The 19453-nt window shown below is 32.8% G+C and overlaps 1 protein-coding gene across 1 annotated transcript in view; it reads left to right on the top strand.

Moving 5' to 3' along the window:
• Positions 1-19453, top strand: part of AGPS (alkylglycerone phosphate synthase) — a 137637-nt gene that overhangs the window by 49344 nt on the left and 68840 nt on the right. The window contains exons 6-10 of the mRNA XM_082658479.1: positions 1983-2054; positions 3554-3633; positions 4826-4906; positions 14009-14134; positions 16651-16759. Of these exons, the coding sequence (XP_082514605.1) occupies positions 1983-2054; positions 3554-3633; positions 4826-4906; positions 14009-14134; positions 16651-16759 (468 nt within the window). The remainder of the gene's footprint in view (positions 1-1982; positions 2055-3553; positions 3634-4825; positions 4907-14008; positions 14135-16650; positions 16760-19453) is intronic.

Raw genomic sequence — 19453 nt, 5'->3', positions numbered from 1 at the left:
GAGTTTGTATGCAGTATATCATGTATAATGTTTAAAGTTTTGTTTAAAGAACAATAAATAATCATCAATGGATGCAAAAATTAGTGGGCAAAAGTATGAAACATTTATGTAATCAAAGTATTTCCTCACGAGATATTTATTAATTATAGTTTTTTAAAATAAATTTATTTATTTACTTGTTTTTATTTTTGGCCGTTTTGGGTCTTTGTTGCTGTGCGCAGGCTTCATCTAGTTGCGGCACGCGGGGGCTACTCTTTGTTGTGATGCACGGGCTTCTCATTGTCGTGGCTTCTCTTGTTGCAGAGCATGGGCTCTAGGCGCGTGGGCTTCAGCAGTCGTGGCACGCGGGCTCAGTAGTTGTGGCTTGTGGTTTCTAGAGCGCAGGCTCAGTAGTTGTGGCAGGCAAGCTCAGTTGCTCTGCGGCATGTGGGATATTCCCGGACCAGGGCTCAAACCCCTGTCCCCTGCACTGGCAGGTGGATTCTTAACCACTGCGCCACCAGGGAAGCCCTATAGTGTTTTTATATGGAGAAACCTAACAGTTGGCCCTTCTGATCCAAGGGTTCTGCATCTGTAGGTTCAACCAATGCTGTTCAAAAGTATTTGGGAAAAAAATTACATAAAGGCAACATGCCAGTAACTATATAGCATTTACATTGTATTTACAACTATTTGCATAGCATTTACATTGTATTAGGTATTATAAGTAATCTAGAGATGATTTAAAGTATACAGAAGGATGTGCTGTAGGTTATGTGCAAATACTATGTCATTTTCTTTTTTTTTTTAACATCTTTATTGGAGTATAATTGCTTACAATGGTATGTTAATTTCTGCTTTATAACAAAGTGAATCAGTTATACATATGTTCCCATATCTCTTCCTTCTTGCGTCTCTCTCCCTCCCACCCTCCCTATCCCACCCCTCTAGGTGGACACAAAGCACCGAGCTGATCTCCCTGTGCTATGCAGCTGCTTCCCACTAGCTATCTGTTTTACATTTGGTAGTGTATATATGTCCATGCCACTCTCTCACTTTGTCACAGCTTACCCTTCCCCCTCCTCATATCCTCAAGTCCATTCTCTAGTAGGTCTGTGTCTTTATTCCCATCTTGCCCCTAGGTTCTTCATGACCATTTTTTTTCCCTTAGATTCCATATATATGTGTTAGCATACGGTATTTGTTTTTCTCTTTCTGACTTACTTCACTCTGTATGTATGTCATTTTCTTTAAGGGACCTGAGCTTCCCAGATTTTGGTGTCTGTAGGGGTCCTGGAACCTATCCCCTGTGGATACTGAGGGACCACTGTACTGTATTACTAAATGATGAGAGTTAACATTACCAGCAATGAGACTTATCTACATCATGCGCCTCCAGATACAATGCACTGAGAAAGGCACAGCATCACTTCTGTGGAATTCCTGCCAAAATGTATAAACTGAATTTAATCCTAAGGAAATAAGCAAACCCAAATTGAGGGACATTATATGAAATAACTGACCAGTGCTCTTCAAAAGTGTCAAGGTCAAAGTAGACTGAGGAACTATTTCAGAGTAAAGAAGACTAAGGAGATGTGACAACTAAAATGCAGTGTGTGATCCTGGTCCAGAAAAGAGGACATTAGTGGAACAGCTGGCAAATTTTGAATAAGGTCTCTTGATTAGTTAATAGTATTTTATCAGTGTCAATTGCTTGGTTTTTATAGTTTTTATAGTTATATAAGATGTTAGTATTTGCAGCTACTGGGTGAAGGAAATCTTTGTACCATTTTTGCAACTTTTTTGTAAGTGTAAAATTATTTAAAAATGAAAAAAAAGATAAAAAACAGTTTTTTTAAAAATATAGTGATTTAATGTGTTAGTGAGTGAATAAATGAAGGAAAAGTTTAGACACTAAAGAACTCTATAGACCCTTGTTTTGCAGGGTTACCCAGATTTTGTTCATGTCCTTGTGATTAATTTATTTTCCCTTTTTTCAACAGCGTGTCATGATGATGTAGTTAAGATTGTGAATCTAGCGTGCAAATATAACCTTTGTATCATACCAATTGGTGGTAGGTATTGTGTGTTTTGAATTTTAATGTGATGTAAATTTGTTCTATTTTAAATATTTGTGCCATCCCACTGAAAACATTCTTATAATTATGAAATGGTTATCTTGAAAAATTGGTTTATGGTGTTTATTGGTTATGCTGGTCTATTTCTGTTCTGAGTAGATCTACCTAAACTGTTTGAGACATGATTTACCCTTAGTTCATGGCTTCTTTCCCATGTGGATCCTAATTGAAGCTGTGACTTACTGCCTAAATAAGAAAATGTTCCTGCTTTAGTAATTACTTTCTAACCTTTATCTTAATAGAGAGAATATTATTTTTCAAAGGCTAACTATACCCAACATAAATCTTTGAGAAGAAGGGATATGCAACTAGGATAGTGATAACCAAATCAGTAATATCTTTTAATACTGAAAACTAACATTATTTTACATTTTAAGATAAATTTAATCTCTCTTGATCATTCACCAACCACATCATTTTAACAGCTTACACAAGCCAAAGGAAATTGCCTTCACTGACTGAATTGGCATTGATGGAATGGAAATGGGACCTCTGCAAATCAGAAGTTCCAGATACCTTCTTCAGCTGATACTTATCGTTGAATTCATGCAAAAAAGGCATTACACTGCCACTTTTAATGAAATATTTTTCTGATTTCAAATGACTTTGACAAGAAATAGTGGTTACTAATCACAGACATGTTCTTAACATTGTTTCACCGTGTAGATCAATACCCCCTGTACTTGCATCAAGGTGACTTCCACTTATATTCTGTCCAAAAGATATGAAAGTACCAATTCAAACTTTATTCTGCTATATGATGGTACAGATCTGGTTAAGAACTGAGAACACCGTATTGTTCCGTATTGTTATCAAGAAAGCATTTTTCCTTTGACAACAAATGTTAAGTAGGAGTACATTGTTTAAATTCTTCTATATATTAATTATTCTATATTAAAAATCACTTTTTCCCCAAAGAACATATAAATTTGTTTTTGAATATCATATAATCTGGGCAGTTTTAACTTTATATTCTAATTTATTAAAGCCTTTTTGCATGGGAGTATAAGATAATATTTTAAATGATAAGTGAATCTCATAAATATGGCAGAAAGGAGATAATGGTGTCTCTAGTTGTATAGGATGCGTATTTTTTCTTTTACGCTATCTCTCCACAGTAATCATTAGCTTAGAACTTTTCTAATCATGTTTTTGGAGTTCCACAAAATGCTAGGGGCTTCACTTGAGTGTGCCCGGGGGATGGAGCCATATCCCATTACTTTCAGCTCCATAATATTTCTTCATTTTGGCATGCACCATAAAATTAAGGTGAGTTTGCTTATAGTGTGTTAGCATTTGCAAATTACATTTTGCAAAGTAGAAATAGGTTTTATTTCCTAGAGGACCTATCTGTATACTTTGTCTTAGGGATTTACCCTAGAAATGTAGCTAAAAGTAAAATATTTAAGCATAGTTGTTGTTTCCTATTTTGGCAGGAGGAACAAGTGTTTCATATGGCCTCATGTGTCCTGCAGATGAGACAAGAACAATAATTTCTTTGGACACTTCACAAATGGTATATGATAATTTAAGATGTATTTGAAGATAGTGTTTAAAAGTTGTCTTTATGGCTCAGTCTTAGTTATTTTTAAAAAGGTATATTGTCCATTTTGTTTAAAATTTTTTCATCATTATATTTTACCTTTGTCTTCAGACCTCTAAAAGCTAAGTTCACTCTTACTCTAAGTCATATATCTTGATGGATTCTACCAAATTGACATGTGAAATTGACAATTTGAGAAGCATGGATTGGAATAGTGATACAATAGATGACCTGATGTATTGTTAAAAAACAAATAATATTTGTTAATGTTAATTTGAATCATCAAAACTTAGTTGTTCCCCAAATTTTTACTAATGCTATTGCACTTTTGCTTTTGGAAGAATAGGAGAGCTAATTAATTTTTAAATTAACTTAAAATTAATGAAGGTGCTAATAAACTTTAGGATTATTTTGTGAAATTTTGGTTCATTATGGTCCAAGAGTTGGCCATTGTGCTATATTAAAGTTTTTGTTTGGGTATGAACTTAATCTTTGTATAGTCAACAATATTCCTGTTTATATAATCTTTTATTATAATTAAAAATTTAATATTTATTATTATTTTATTGAAGTTTTTCAAGCATCAAAGTAGAGAGAATAGTATTTCTAGTCTCTAGATAAAATAATTATTTACATACATTGGCTTTATCTTTTTTCCTCTACTATTTTTAAAGCAAATCCTGATAGTATGCTACTTTACACCAAATATTTCTGTGTATTTCTTTTAAAAAGCACATTTTCTCACTATATTATTATCACTTCTGGCAAAATTAAAAGTAATTCCTTATATCATTTAATATCCAGTCCACATTCATTTTCCAGTTGTCTCAAAATTGTCTTTATTCTATAATTCATTTCATTGTTCAAATGGGGATTCAGACAAGGCCTGCATTAGCTTTTGGTGGTTTCTTTTAGTCTCATTTTATCTGAAACCCTCTTCCTCACTTTCTGAATGTCTGTGTTTTAAACCAACTCCTGTGCAATATACTGCCTGTGTTACTATGTCTGTCATGTTGTATAGTCAAGAACAAGTGGAGCTTTCTAGTGTGGGTAACCCTACTTGCTTAATTTCTGTCTTGTCACTTGCTGCTTTCAGTTAGGAGGTTATATTTCCTGAGAAAATGTCTGTTCCTGGAGATGAGACTTCTTTCTTCTTTTGCAACAGAATCGAATCCTCTGGGTTGATGAGAGCAATCTGACAGCTCATGTAGAGGCTGGCATAACAGGACAAGAGTTGGAAAGACAGGTATGTTATTTAAAATTTTCAAAACTGCTGTGTATCCCCTCTATGAATAAAGTACCTTTCACAGTATATTCACTGAACAAGCTTGTTCGGTTTCTGATGTGGGTCAGATATTGAGCTAGATGCTATGAACACAGTAGTGAGTAAGACACCCATCCCCTACCCTATGAAAGCTTACGTTATATTATGACAGAAAGTTAGGTAAATAGACATATGACTCAGTGAGAATTTCTAGGTGAAGCCTGGCTAAATGTGGGGTGTTTCGGCTCATCAAATGGGGTTTGAAGAGAAGGAGTTGAACAAAGATGGTATCACAGAGGACTCGGCATTTAAAATGAGGATTAAATTAGGATGAGTGAGAGTGAAAAGGAAATGGGGTTGGGGAGAACAATCCAGTAAGGGAAGCAGCATGTGCAGAAGATGTACAGGCAGCTGTTGCTTTGGAGGATCTGCAGATAGTTGAATATGGCTGAGATCTAGTCTGTGTATATGGGAGAACACATATTCTTGGTGTTTGTATTTTGGGTGAGTGTACGTATAGTAGTGGTAAAGGGTGAAGCCAGGAAAACATGAAGAGGTCAGATCATAAAGCCCCAAATGTTTGAACTTTACCTTTGTACTTAGTTTTCGTGAGCTACTCTGTGGAGGATGGATGGGCACGTAAAGGTGGATTCAGTGGCTGCTGCAATAATTTGGACAAGAGCTGATAGTGACTTGAAACAAGGTCGTAAGAATGGAGCGAAACAGAACAAGTTGGACACAGAATTCTCAGAAATTAATGATAAATTTGATCAATTTGGGTAGATGTTGGTATTTGCTATTCATTGAAATTTTCAAAGCATAATTCTATTGAAAACTGCTCATCTCATGAATAAGTGGAACTCCTGGAGTCCTTATAGCACTTTTTTGGGATCCTAACGAATTTTAGGAAACTTGAGGTTCTCTTCATGGATTTTAGGCGGTAATTATTAAAATGTATTGGTTTCTTCAGCCCTTTCAAATATGGTCAAGATGACTGTAACTCAGCTTTTGTAAACAAAAGTTAGAAAGTCCAGTTCGCTGGTGATGAACTGACTATTTTGTTCAATTTGGGTTACAGAGACCCCTCTTTCCTACCTTTTTTTCCCCTTCTTCATCCCACCTTTTAACAACACAGAGAGAAATGTGACATGCTTGTTGATCTTTTTTTTATCATCTTTTTCCATATTTCATGGTAAAGAGTTGAATGAAGTTGGTATGCTGGTGACCAATTCTGGATGAAAGGTTTTGAAAAACATTATTAAACTTTTATTTTTTATTTAATGCGCTAAGATACAGAGAACTAGAATAAAATTGAACATATTCATTGAGACATTAAAGATCTTCAGTAAGTCAAGGTTTTATATAATTCAAGGTAATTAGGTTTGTTAATTATTAATGAACTTTGTGGGTTGAATAATAGTATTTAATGAAAAAAAACCTGTAAAAAGGCCTGTATTAGTCTTCTGTTATGCTGAGAGGCATTATCAACACAGTGATTTTTTTTTTATAACAAAGGATGGCCTTTCATGTCTATAATTTTATATCCTTTATTATAGCATTTGATGTAGTATTTTAACCTTTCCAAGTTTTTTTTTTTTTTAAAGGTTAGAATTAAAATTCAAGGAACATATTTCCTTGAAATTTAAATGACATTTTCCTAGACTAGGAACTTCTGATATTTTACCTACTAGTTTATTTCCCTAAATGCCAACATAGAACATTTCTTTTTGCCTCTAGTAGACTCTAATATAGTTTCTATAGCTGTGTTGATCCCAGTTCAAGTTCTTCCTCATTATGCTTCTGTATTCTTCAGTTTCTTCTTCAGCTGAGGTAACCAACTTAAAACTTCCTGCTTTTTCATTCTAGAAGTTTTAAAATGACACAAATATATTAGTTGGGTAGCACAAATTTTCATCTTTTTAACTTGTAGATTACATTTTTTAATATGTATGAAATTTAAGGGAGGTCATTAAATGTTAACTTTGGATTTTGGGAATTTGTTTCTAGGTTTATTAAATCTTTGGCTACTTAATTTCATTAGTTAATAGTCTGGGGATATGTGACTTATGTTTTCCCCCCACTAGGGATGCATTTATCAGTGCCTCAGTTTCTTTATCTATAAAATGGAGATAATACCTACTTCATAAAGTCTTTGTTAGGATGAAATAAGTTAATAATGTAAAGTACTTAGAACTTTTATTAATTCCACTAATTTTTATTGAGTACTATCTGCTTCATTCAGACACAGCTGACTTTAAATATTTCTTCTATATGCCAAAGACTCCTAAATTTGTATCACCTCAGACTTCTTTCTTGAACTCTAAACTTGCATATTCACTTGCCTAGTTGACGTCTCCACTTGTATATCTAATACACATTTCAAACTTAACATTTAAAAAAATTGAATTTCAATTTTCCCTCCACAATTTGCTTATTCTGCAGCCTTCTCATTCCCAGTTGGTGGAAATTCAGTTCTTTGGGCAGCTTGAGCCAAAATCCTGAGTCTTTTTTTTTCTTTTTAGTATTTCTAAAGGGTCTTTTTATTTTTAAAAATATTTATTTATGTGATTGCACTGGGTCTTAGTTGCGGCATGCGGGCTGTTTGTTACAGTGCATGGGCTTCTCTGCAGTTGTGACGCTCAGGCTCTAGAACGCGTGGACTCAGTAGTTGCGGCATGCAAGCTCTCTAGTTGTGGTACATGGGCTTCAGAGTGCATGGGCTCAGTAATTGTGGTGTGCAGGCTCTCTAGTTGTGGTACATGGGCTCAGTAGTTGCAGCGCATGGGCTCAGTAGTTGCAGTGCAGGGGTTTAGTTGACCCGCAGCATGTGGGATCTTAGTTCCCCCACCAGGGATCAAATCCGTGTTCCCTGCATTGGAAGGCGGATTCTTAACCACTGGACCACCAGGGAAGTCCCTGCTTTTGTTTATAATAGTTTCATTGAGATATAATTGTCATACAATACTGTAAACTGCAGTCATTTAAAATGCACAACTTGATAAGGTTTGGTATATGAATACAACCATGAAACCATCACCACAATCAAGATATAGAACACATGCACCAATCCCAAAAGTTTCCTCCTGGCCTCTTTATAATTCTCTCCATCCCATCTTTTCCATGTCCCTGGCAATCACTGATATGTTTTCTGTCACTGTAGATTTGTTTGAATGTCCTACAGTTTTATTAAAATGAAATCACATACTCTTTTTTTTACAAGGGTGGGGCGAGGGTTGGCTTCTTTCACTAGGCATAATTATTTTGAGATTCGTGCATATTGTTGCATGTATCATTATTTTATTCCTTTTTGTTGCTCAGTAGTATTCAGTTGTATAGATATACCACTGTTTGTTTATCCATTCATTTGTTGAATGCTTGGATTATTTCCAGTTTTGGGCTATTACAAATAAAGCTGCTTTGAACATTCATGTGTAAGTCTTTGTTTGGACATATACCTTCCTTTCTCTTGGGTAAGTATCTAGAAATGAAATGGCTAAATCATTTGGTAGATGTATATTTACCTTTTTGAAAAACCACCAAACGTTTTCCCAGAGTGATTGCATCATTTGATATTTGCGCTAGCACTGTATGAGTTTATCTACATCCTCGCCAATATTTGTTATTGTTAGTCTTTTAAAGTTTAGTTGTTCTAGTAGGTTTGTTATGGTATCTTACTGTGGTTTTAATTTGCATTTCTCTAATAACTAATGATGTTGGAGATCTTTTCAAGCACTATTTGCCACCATATATTTTCTTTGGTGAAGTGTCTCTTCAAGTGTTTGCCCAATTTTTAAATTGGATTGTTTTCTTTTTATTGGGTTTTGAGAATTTTTTTTAACATATTCTGGACATAAGTTCTTTTCCAGATATATACTTCACAAATATTTTCTCCCAGTCTGTGGCTTGTCTTTTCATTCTCTTAACAGAGTCTTTTGAAGAGTAGATGGTTTTTAATTTTGATGAAGTACTTAATTTTTTACTTTATATATCATGCTTCTACTGTCATATCTAGAAACTTTTGCTTCACCTGAGGTTACAAAGATTTTCTCCCATTTAAGTTTCATAGTTTTTAGTTTCTTTTCAAGTCTGATGAGTTTTGAAGATTTTGAGTTAATGTTCATGTATGGCGTGAGGGATAGGTTGAAGTTCATTTTTTTTGCATATGGATAATCAGTTGTTCCAGCACCATTTGTTGAAAAGACTATCCTTTCTTCACGGAGTTGACTTTGCACCATCATAAAACTTGTCTGTTGTCATTTTTATATAATATGTAATATATAATAATGTGCATCTAGTCTGGACTCTTATTTTGTTCCATTGATCTATTGTATATCTTTATGCCAGTACCACACTATTTGGATTCTTATGGCTTTATCATAAATCTTTTTCAAAGTTGTTTTGGTGATTCTGGGTTCTTTGTATTTCTATATGATATTTATAATCACCTTGTCAATTTCTATTAAAAAAAAAGTAGCCTTTTGGGGTTTTGATTGGGATTGCATCAACTCTATACATCAATTTGGGGAGAACTGACATCTTAATATTGAATCTTCTGACCCATGAACATGGTATAACTTTAGTTTTTTTAAGGTCTGTTAATTTCTCTCAGCTGTGTCATGGTTTTTAGTGTACAAATATTTCATATTTTTAGTAGATTTGTCCTTAAGTATTATATATTTTTATAAATGGTATTTAAAAAAGTTTTCAGTTTCTGAGTATTCTTCATTAGTATATAGAAATAAAATGGATTTTTGTGTATAGCTCTTAAATCTAGCAATCTTACTAAATTCACTAATTAGTTTTAAAAGTTTTAGCTCCCATTAGATTTACTACATTTATGATCATGTCCTTTGTGAATAAAGACAATTTTACTTCTTCCTTTCCAATCAGTATGCCTTTATTTCTTTTTCTTACCTGATTGCACTGACTAGAACCTCTAATGCACTGTTGAAAAGAAGTGAAAATAGGCACCCTTATCTTGTTCGTGATTTAAGAGAGATGCATTCAGTTCTTCACCATTAGGTATGATGTTAATACTTAATGTATAGGGAGTTTTTTTGTAGATGCCCTTAATCAAGTTGAGGAAGTTCCTTCTACCTTAGTTTGTAGAGTGTTTTTATTAGGAGTGGATTTTGGATTTTGTCAAGTGCTTTTTTTGTGTCTTAAGGTGGAAGATGAGGGATTTATTTGAGGCCTTTCTTCTTTTTTAATATAGGTTTTCAGTACTATAAATTTCCTGCAACTACTGCTTTTATGGTATCCTACAAATTTTGATATGTCTGCTCAATTTCATTAATTTCAAAATATTTTCTACTTCCCTTTTGATTCTTTCTTTGACCTATAGGTACTTACAAGTTGTTATTTCATTTCCACTTATTGGGGGATTTTTCTAAACATCGTTCTGTTACTGATTTCTATGTTAATTCCATTGTGTTCAGAAAACATTCTTTATATGACTTAAATCCTATCAAATTAATTGATGTTTGTTTTATGGCCTACAGTATGGTCTGTCTTGTAAATGTTCCATGTACACTTGAAAAGAATTTGTCCTCTGCTGCTGTTGGTTCGAGTGGTCTATACATGTCTGTTAGGTCAAATTGATTTATAGTGTTGTTCACGTCTTCTGTATTTAAAAAAAATTTGTCTACTTGTTCTATCAGTTATTGACAGAAGGGAATTACAGTCTCCAACTATTATAGATCTATTTTTTCTTGCAGTTCTATCAGTTTTCACTTCATATATTTAAAGCTCTGTTTTGGGGGGAATAAATACTGAGGATTGTTATTGCTTCTTGACTAATGAACAATTTTGTTACTGTGAAATGACTTTCCTTCTTCCTGATAGTATTTTTTGCTCTGAAATCTACTTCATCGGATGTTAAAACAGCCATTCCAGTTTTATTTTGACTGTTGTTAGCATGGTATATCTTTTTCCCTTTTCCCTTTTTAAATTTTTTACTAATTTATATTTTTATATTTAAAGTGTTTTTCTTATAGACAGCATACAATTGGGTCTTTCCTTTTTATCTAACATGAAAGTCTCTACCTTTTAATTGGGATGGTTAGACCTTTTACCTTCAATGTGATTTATTGATATGGTTCAGTTTAAGTCTGTCATCTTGCAATTTGTTTTCTATCTTTCCTATCTGTGTTTTCTCCTTTTCCACTTTTACTGCCTTCTTTTGGATTGAATTTTTTTTTTAATGATACCATTTTATCTTTTTCTTTCTTCATTAGCTATAAGTTTTTGTTTTGTTCTTTTAAGAGTTTCAGGTTTTATAGTGTATATCTTTAACTTAAAATAGTCTGCTTTAAGGTGATAATGTATATAACACTTAGAGTTTAGCATAAGAACCATAAAATATTATACTTCCCTTTCCCCTTGTCTCTCCTTTGTGCTGTTGTCATACATTCTACTTTTGCATATATTGTAAAACCTATAGTATATTGTTATAATTTTTGTTGAAATAGTAAGTTATCTTTTAAAGATATTTAAACAGTAAGAAAACATCTTTTATATTTACCCATCTAGTTACCCTTTGTGGTGCCTTTTAATTCAATCTGATGATATTTTCCTTCTGCTTGAAGGACTTGTTTTAAATATCTTTAGCGTGAGTCTGCTGCTGATGAATTTTTTTTGCTTTTGTTTGTCTGAAAATATCTTTGTTTCATATTTTTTTAACACTTTATTTTTTAGAGCAATGTTAGGTTTAAAACAAAATTGAGAGGGAGGTACAGAGATTTCCCACATGCCCCTGCCCCCACGCATGCATAGCCTCCCCCATTATCAACATCACTGGAAGTTTGTACCCCTTGACCACTATCTCCCCATTTCCCCCACCCCCTCATCCCCTGATAACCACAAATCTATGCTTCTATGAGTTCAACTTTTTTAGATTCCACATAAAGTGATATAATGACATTGAGATTTCTTTTACCAAGGGTGAACCTACATTGGCACATCATAATTACAAAAAGTCCATAGTTTATTTTAGGGTTCAATTGTGGTGGTGTATATTCTGTGGGTTTGGACAGATGTATAAATAATCACTGAGTAGCCTTCATTATATTATCAGAGTATTTTCACTGCTCTACATTCTTTGTGCTCTCCCTGTTCATCTTCTCAGCTCCCCGACCCCTGGCAACCACTGATCTTTTTATTGTTTCCATAGTTTTGTCTTTTCCAGAATGTCATATAGTTGGGATCATAGAATATGTGGCCTTTTCAGATTGGCTTCTTTCATTTAGTAATATGCGTTTAAGTTTCCTCCATGTCTTTTCATGGCTTGATAGCTTATTTCTTTTCAGCACTGGATAATATTCCATTGTCTGGATGTACCACAGTTTATTTATCCATTCAACAACTGAAGGAAATCTTGGTTGCTTCCGAGTTTTGGCAGTTATGAATAAAGCTGCTTTAAACATTTATGTGCAGGTTTTTATGTGGACATAAGTTTTCAGCTCCTTTGAGTAAATACAAGGAGTATGATTACTGAATTGTATGGTAAGAGTATGTTTAGTTTTGTAAGAAATTGCCAGATAGTCTTTCAAATTACCATTTTGCATTCCCACCAGCACTGCGAGTGTCTTGCTCCACATCCTCTGTAGCATTTGGTGTTGTCAGTGTTCTGGATTTGGGCCATTCATATAGATGTGTAGTAATATCTCATTGTTATTTTAATTTGTGTTTCCCTGATGACATATGATGTGGAACATCTTTTCATATGATTATTTGCTATTTTCAGTGAGGTATCTGTTAAGGTCTTTGGTTCAATTTTTAATTGGGTTTTTTCTTATTGTTGAGTTTTAAGAGTTCTTTGTGTGTGTGTGTGTGTGTGTGTGTGTGTGTGTATTACTTTCAGAAAAATCAAAAGGTAGTAGTCTTTTGAGAGTAAATAATATGAATATAGATTGTTTGGGAATTAAGGAAGAAATATCATGGTCTGATAATCTTCATTTTAGCTTTCAGTTCTGTATTTAAGCTACTTATTTGTGAGTGGTTATTAACCTCTTAAAATTAAATAAATGTATTGAATGTTTAGTGAAAAAATTCTATTATGTAATAATTGATGTCTTAAAATCTTGTTTTCCTAGCAACAAAATTAGACAATAATTTGCATTGCTTGTGTGCAAAAGCTAACAAATTGTATTCAACCTATAGGTTCTCAGGTTCTAGATTACAGCTTTCATACCATACTTAAATACACAGATATAAACATAGCTGACATATTCTACATCTCTGCATGGCTTACTTGAAAAACAGAAACAGTTGCTTAATTGGATGACTATCAAAATGGTCAACACAGATTGATGGGCTTGAGTGCAATAGACAGTGGGTATGCAGGTGGTAGTGTCTGTACCATTTGACATGAGATGGCTGAGTCTTTAAAATGTTTTTAGTGGAATGGCTTTGGTGGTGTTGCCGTAAAGGGCATCCATCCAACCTCAGGTGCTGTGCAGATGGCAAAGCCATGCTAATGTAGAAAAATGAGAAACAAGTGACTATTTAATGTACAGGAATGCATGATCTGCGTCACAAATACATGATGGTATTACATGCAGGAAACCTAGCCAGATGGCTGTACATTAAAGCACATGACTCCTTGAGAGAATTAAGTACAGGCAATTTGCTCAGATTTTCTGCAGGCCTGCTGCAGATTATATTAGGGTAAGGAGCATAAGAGATTTAAGTGCTTTATTTACTGAAAGTGTTTAGATGAAGTTGGCAATTATTTAAGCATAATCTGATCTCCATAAGTAAATTGTCTCTTTGTGGAAAAAAAAAAAAGGAGGGAGGGTAGTTGGCTTTAAAATAAAAGAATGTAAGGAGTAAGATTGGCTGGTGAACCTGTGGAAAATGCAACTGTCTTTTGGCCCATTTTTTTCCACTAGGCAAAAGCTTAAAAATATTTTTAGACTATGATATGATATGTATCATGATAAAAGTATTTCTTTTTCTATATAGGTTTTAATGAGTCCAAATGGCAACAACATGGAAATTTTAATGTGGAAAGAGTTAATGTGTTGAGTGCTGTGTTAAACGGGGCCATTTTCACTGGTAAAATATTACATTTTTGTTTTTCAGCTTAAAGAAAGTGGTTATTGTACAGGTCATGAACCAGATTCCCTGGAATTCAGCACTGTGGGAGGATGGGTATCTACTCGGGCATCAGGCATGAAGAAGAATATCTATGGCAATATTGAGGACTTGGTAAATTTTTTTCTATTTATTATATAATAATTAATTAGTCTATGGAGATTATTATAAAGTTGTTAAGCCTTTAAAAATTGAGTTGGAGAGTTCCCCACAAAAGTATACCCTTTTTGATTATAGTAACGTTGACTATGTGTAATACAAACAGTTAAAAGGTACAACTGTGGTCATTATTTAAGAGTGCTTCTTTTTGAGTAACTGATATTTAAGTTTTGTAGATGTCTCAGTATCTGACTTATAAGTGTATCTAAATATTAGTTTGCAAGCCTTGGAGCCTTGGTCTTCAACTCTACCACTATTTTAGTCTATTTACTTAGGTGATCTTGTCATTACTACTGTTTTGCCTTATGAGATTTTATATTTATTTTTCTGAAAAAAATTTTCTGTATAGAATTAAAGAGCCCAATTAAAAATGTTCTAGTTAATGTAATGTTTTATGTGCACATCATTTTGTTTTAGCTGATCTGGTGTCATTGCTCTTGAGAGTTAGTTAGGCATCCTGGCTAGGAATTAGGTATCATTTGTTCCATATGTAACTTTTCCAGTGATTAATTGTGTGACCTTGTGCAAATTGGTTTACCTTTCTAAACTTCAATTTCCTACTATATAAAATAGAATAATGTTATTTGTTGCATAGAATTATTATAAGGAATAAAGGACATAAAATGAAAACTCTTAGCGGAATCACTGGTATGTAATAGGTACTTCATACATGTTAGTTCCCTTTATCATCAATATTTTGATAACAATTTAAAAGAATAGTTTATAAGACTATTAAAGTGGTATTCCTAACATTATTCCTAGAGCTATTTAGGTTTGTTTTTCAAATCTAGCGTTTCAACATTTTCATCAATGTCTTCATTGATAGAAATATCAAATTGTTGATGAAATATATTTTTTTTATAGTTAACACCCAACAATTTAAGACTTTAAGTGTCTATATTATGAACACTTTTTAAATGTTTGCATTATCTTTTTTTTAATTGAAGATATTTTAGAAATCACATTTTTCTTTTTGCAATTAAGATAACATAAATTCAGTTTCAGAAAAGAGAATTTGATCCTTTTACTATTGGATTATTAAAAGCTTTATCAGAGTTAAGCATATTTGATAGACTACCACATTTAGTACTGCTAAAGCATGTAATTTATTTTAATCCTTTTGGGGGTTATTTAAGGGCCACAGATTATAAGTATACATTTTAATGTACTTATTTGCATGTTTATATCTAGTCTTTAATATAAAAAAGCATCATACTGTGTTTAATCTGCTCTTTAAACTGTTATCAATCTATTAACATGTCAATGAGCATAGGTTTGCACCATTATTTTTAAAAAATGCAGATAATTCTCTTTTATTGATAATTTGTGATTTAGTAATTCCCTATTAAAGAATATTTAAATTATTTTTATTTCAAAATTATAGAAATAGATAAAGGGAAAAATACCTTCTGTAGTAATTTTTTAGCATACTTCTTTGATCATTTTCTTTGGGTAAGTTCCTAGCTTGGATTGTTGGGTCAAGCATGTTTTTAGGTCCTTGGACCCTTACAGCCAAATTGCTCTATAAAAATTTTGTGCCAGTTGACATTCTTACTAGCACTATGAGAATCTTTATTTTACTGGACCTTTTATTTATATTTTTTTCCTAAAATTTTATATTTATTTGTTAGTGAATATAATCTTTTAAAATGTCCTCATTAGCAATTTTTATCTTTTTATTTTGCGAATTCTTTATTTATGTCCTCTGCTCATTTCCTTCAACAATAGACTATTTTTATTTATCTGTCAAAAAATTATTCTGAAAATATGTTGGGTTTTTAACCTAACCATTTCTGAGTCGGATCTGAGGAATTTTTTTGATTGACCCTCTCCCTACAATGTACTTAATTTCTCACATGTGTGAGACATATCTCACAGATATCTTTCTTCTTCTTTCTAACTCAGTCACCACATCTCTCTCTTCATCCCAATTTTGATGTGATCAAAATTAATACTTCGTTCTTTTCACTCTTTTCTACTGAGTGGGCAAAGTAGATAAGTTGAAGGTGGGGATAAGGCAAGAATAATTTTTTTCTTAGAATTCTAAGCATCTAGAATAGTGCCTAACATGAATAATAGTGCTTCATAAATATTGTTAAATAAATGAAAGAATGAACCTATTAAAATGTGATCATTGCGTATTTTTTCCATCCTTTAGTTCTTTACCACATGGACAGCCCTAGACTAGCTTTGGTTTAAAGAAATGTGTTTTTCAGTTTTTAAGATGATGAATATACCTAGGCCAATAACAATCTTAGAATAATTTTTCCCTGTTTTAAAGTTACATACAATTTATTTTTAGTCTAAGAACTACTAAAAGATACTAGAATTCTGAAGGGAATCACCATTTATCACTTAAACCAATATTTTAAAAATAGTGTTTTATATAAATATATATGGGTGTGTGTATCCACACACACAACATTCACTGACAGATATCTAGAATTTACATCATGCATTGTATTAAACAGGTGGTTCATATAAAAATGGTAACACCTAGAGGTATAATAGAAAAAAGCTGTCAAGGACCTCGAATGTCAACAGGCCCTGATATCCATCACTTCATCATGGGATCTGAAGGTAAATATAACTGCAAACATATTATGAAAAAATACAGGTTAGTGATTCAGTTTTGTGAAAATCTGTGATATTGTGATATCAGATTTTTGAAAGAAAGACATGTTTTATATATTTAATTTTTTTTTAAGTTTTATGACTTCAATTTAGTACTTCATAAAGTTTTTATTATAAGAACATCTTATTAAACTTTCTCTTGAATTTTGCTTTTTTATGTTTTTAGAGCCAGCTTAGTCCTTTTGGTGTTATTTTGTTTTTCTTTTAGAGTTTTTAATCAATTTCAGGAAGAGTAGCTGTTAGGGTTTAAAATGGTTTGCTTTTACATTTATTGGTATGGTATTTTCTAATCTCTGAATTATCAGGAGGAAAGGACTAATAAAGTATTATCTTATTGCCTTGTCTTTCTATAATTATATCTTTTGTTATTTGCTAGTTGGTTTTTGAAGAAGTGGAATTTAAAATTCTGTTGATTCACATATCTTTGAAAACTTACATTGGTCTTTTATTTTTTCACTACTTGAGTCATCTCCTTTGCTTGGTTACTTAATGCTGGGTAGATTAGAATGTAGTTCTTCATCTTATGCAAAACATTTAATTTCTGTACCTATGAGGGGGAAAAAAACACTAACCTTCCTTCTAGTTTGCAAACTAACTATTATGTAGGCACTGTGAATTTTATGGATAAGGTGAAGGTGGGCATATTTTTCAATTCTTAGCATGGTAGAGAGGGATAGTTATCCCTTAAATTCAGAGAAATGAAAGTGTTTCCAAGTTACCAGAGGAACTCACTACTAAGTCAGAAGGTGGTGCAATCTGTCAAAAGATTTTCAAAACATCTAGCTATATTCATGGATAAAAGTGCATTTATGATAAACTAGGATGTTAGGGCATAAATTCTAACTTTTGATGGTAACATCAAGGAAAAAATAAATTATGTGTCTTAGTGATGTACTAGAGGTCAACTTTTAAATTGATGACCAGTGGTATAGCTTAGATATTTTTCATGATAATTAGTGACAAACCTCTGTCAAGGTGTTTCACCATTTACTCTCATTCCTTTTCTGATCAGTGTACTCTTCTGTGGAAAAACAGAACTACACTTTTAATGAGAAAAATAAAATATTAAATTCCTTTAAAATAATATAGTTCTCTAAAAAATATTATTTTGGAACTTCTTGTATTAATGCATCATCCAAGAGTTAACTGAAAGAATATAACTTTTTCCAGTCAAATGTCAAATTGAATAACAAATAGGTATTAAAACTGATAATTATTAATTTTACTATTGGTATATACATAGTTGGAGTCAACTCTGTAAATTATCTTTTCAAGTAGCTACATCAAACATTTTTTTTCTCCCATCAGTTAGCGTTTAAAAAATTCTGGTTGCTAGGTACTGTGGTGGCACACCCAAGGACACAGGTAATAACTGACCATTAAAATTGAATAAGATAAATTCTATGATAGAAGTAAATGAAGGAGAAATACAGACAAAAGTCATGTTGATGGGTGCTTAGGAAGACTTCCGCAGAGGGATTGTGCCTAAAGAGGTCCTTCAAGGATGATAATGAGAAAATAATTCTAGGCAGAGTTGAGAGAATAAGGTGGGGAGGGAGTTGCCCTACACAGAGAACTAACTGCATGTGAACAGGCTTAAAAGTGAGAAAGAGCTGTGTCTGCCTCGTGAAGGTGCCAGTTTTTCAGTGTGACTGGAACTTAAGATTTAATTGTAGAGTGGAGTTGACAGCAGGTCAGGGTGTGGAGTAGTAAGTGTTACAGGATGGCTGGAGAGATAATTTGGTCTTTTATCCCTTTTATAATAGTTTGAACTTTATCCAAAAGACTGGACTACCTCCTTCAATAGTAAATTTTTGTACGAATTTAAGGAAGGCAAACTCATTGTCATAATAAAGTAAGCAAAGAAATACAGTTTATTAGAAACATATACAAGGGTAAGTTACTATATTTAAATGAGATTTTATTATAAATATCCATGCAAAATGCCATACTGATTTAAGAGCATGAACCTTGAAATCTTTCAGATCTGGATTTCAATCCTGGTTTTACCACTTATATTTCTGTGACTGTGTAAATTAGGTAGTTCTCTATGCCCTATGTCCTCAGCTGTAAAATGGGGATAATAAAAGTATCTATATTCAAAAGCTTTTCGAGAGGGTCAAACGAAATTATGCTAAACAGTTTATAAGCGCGTAGTAAGTACTCAACAAATGTTAAACTGTTGTGGCTGTTTATTATTTTGGCATCAGTGATCTTTATAAGTATATTTATGGTCCCTAATCCCCATTTCTGTATGTATGTGGATATAGAGTAATCTTAATATAGTCCAGGAGACAGCATGACTGAGAGAGTAAATTTATGTGAAATCATATTCTTTTATAATATGTATTTTCTCTGCTGTTTTGAACTATCTAAATAATAACCTCCTGCCTTAAATATGAATCATAAACTTTTCCTTGAGCTTTAGAAAGTACTTTCTTTTGCTATAGTTAAATCATTTGATGACAACCTTGAAAGCATCACCATTATAAAAAAACCTATTTTCCCCCATCCTGCTAAGTTCCACATGTGGTTAGCCAAGTTAAGTTTAATGTTTTTATCTTGTTTTGTGTTATGAATTTTTCATAATGATTATTTTGACAAGCAGGTTCCTCCCGTTTTAGATGTTATAGTATCATG

Source organism: Grampus griseus (genome assembly GCF_964374135.1).
Source record: "Grampus griseus genome assembly, chromosome: 7".
NCBI classification, from domain to species: domain Eukaryota; kingdom Metazoa; phylum Chordata; class Mammalia; order Artiodactyla; family Delphinidae; genus Grampus; species Grampus griseus.
Note: the sequence above shows the minus strand (reverse complement) of the source record. Positions and strands in the feature narration are given on the sequence as shown.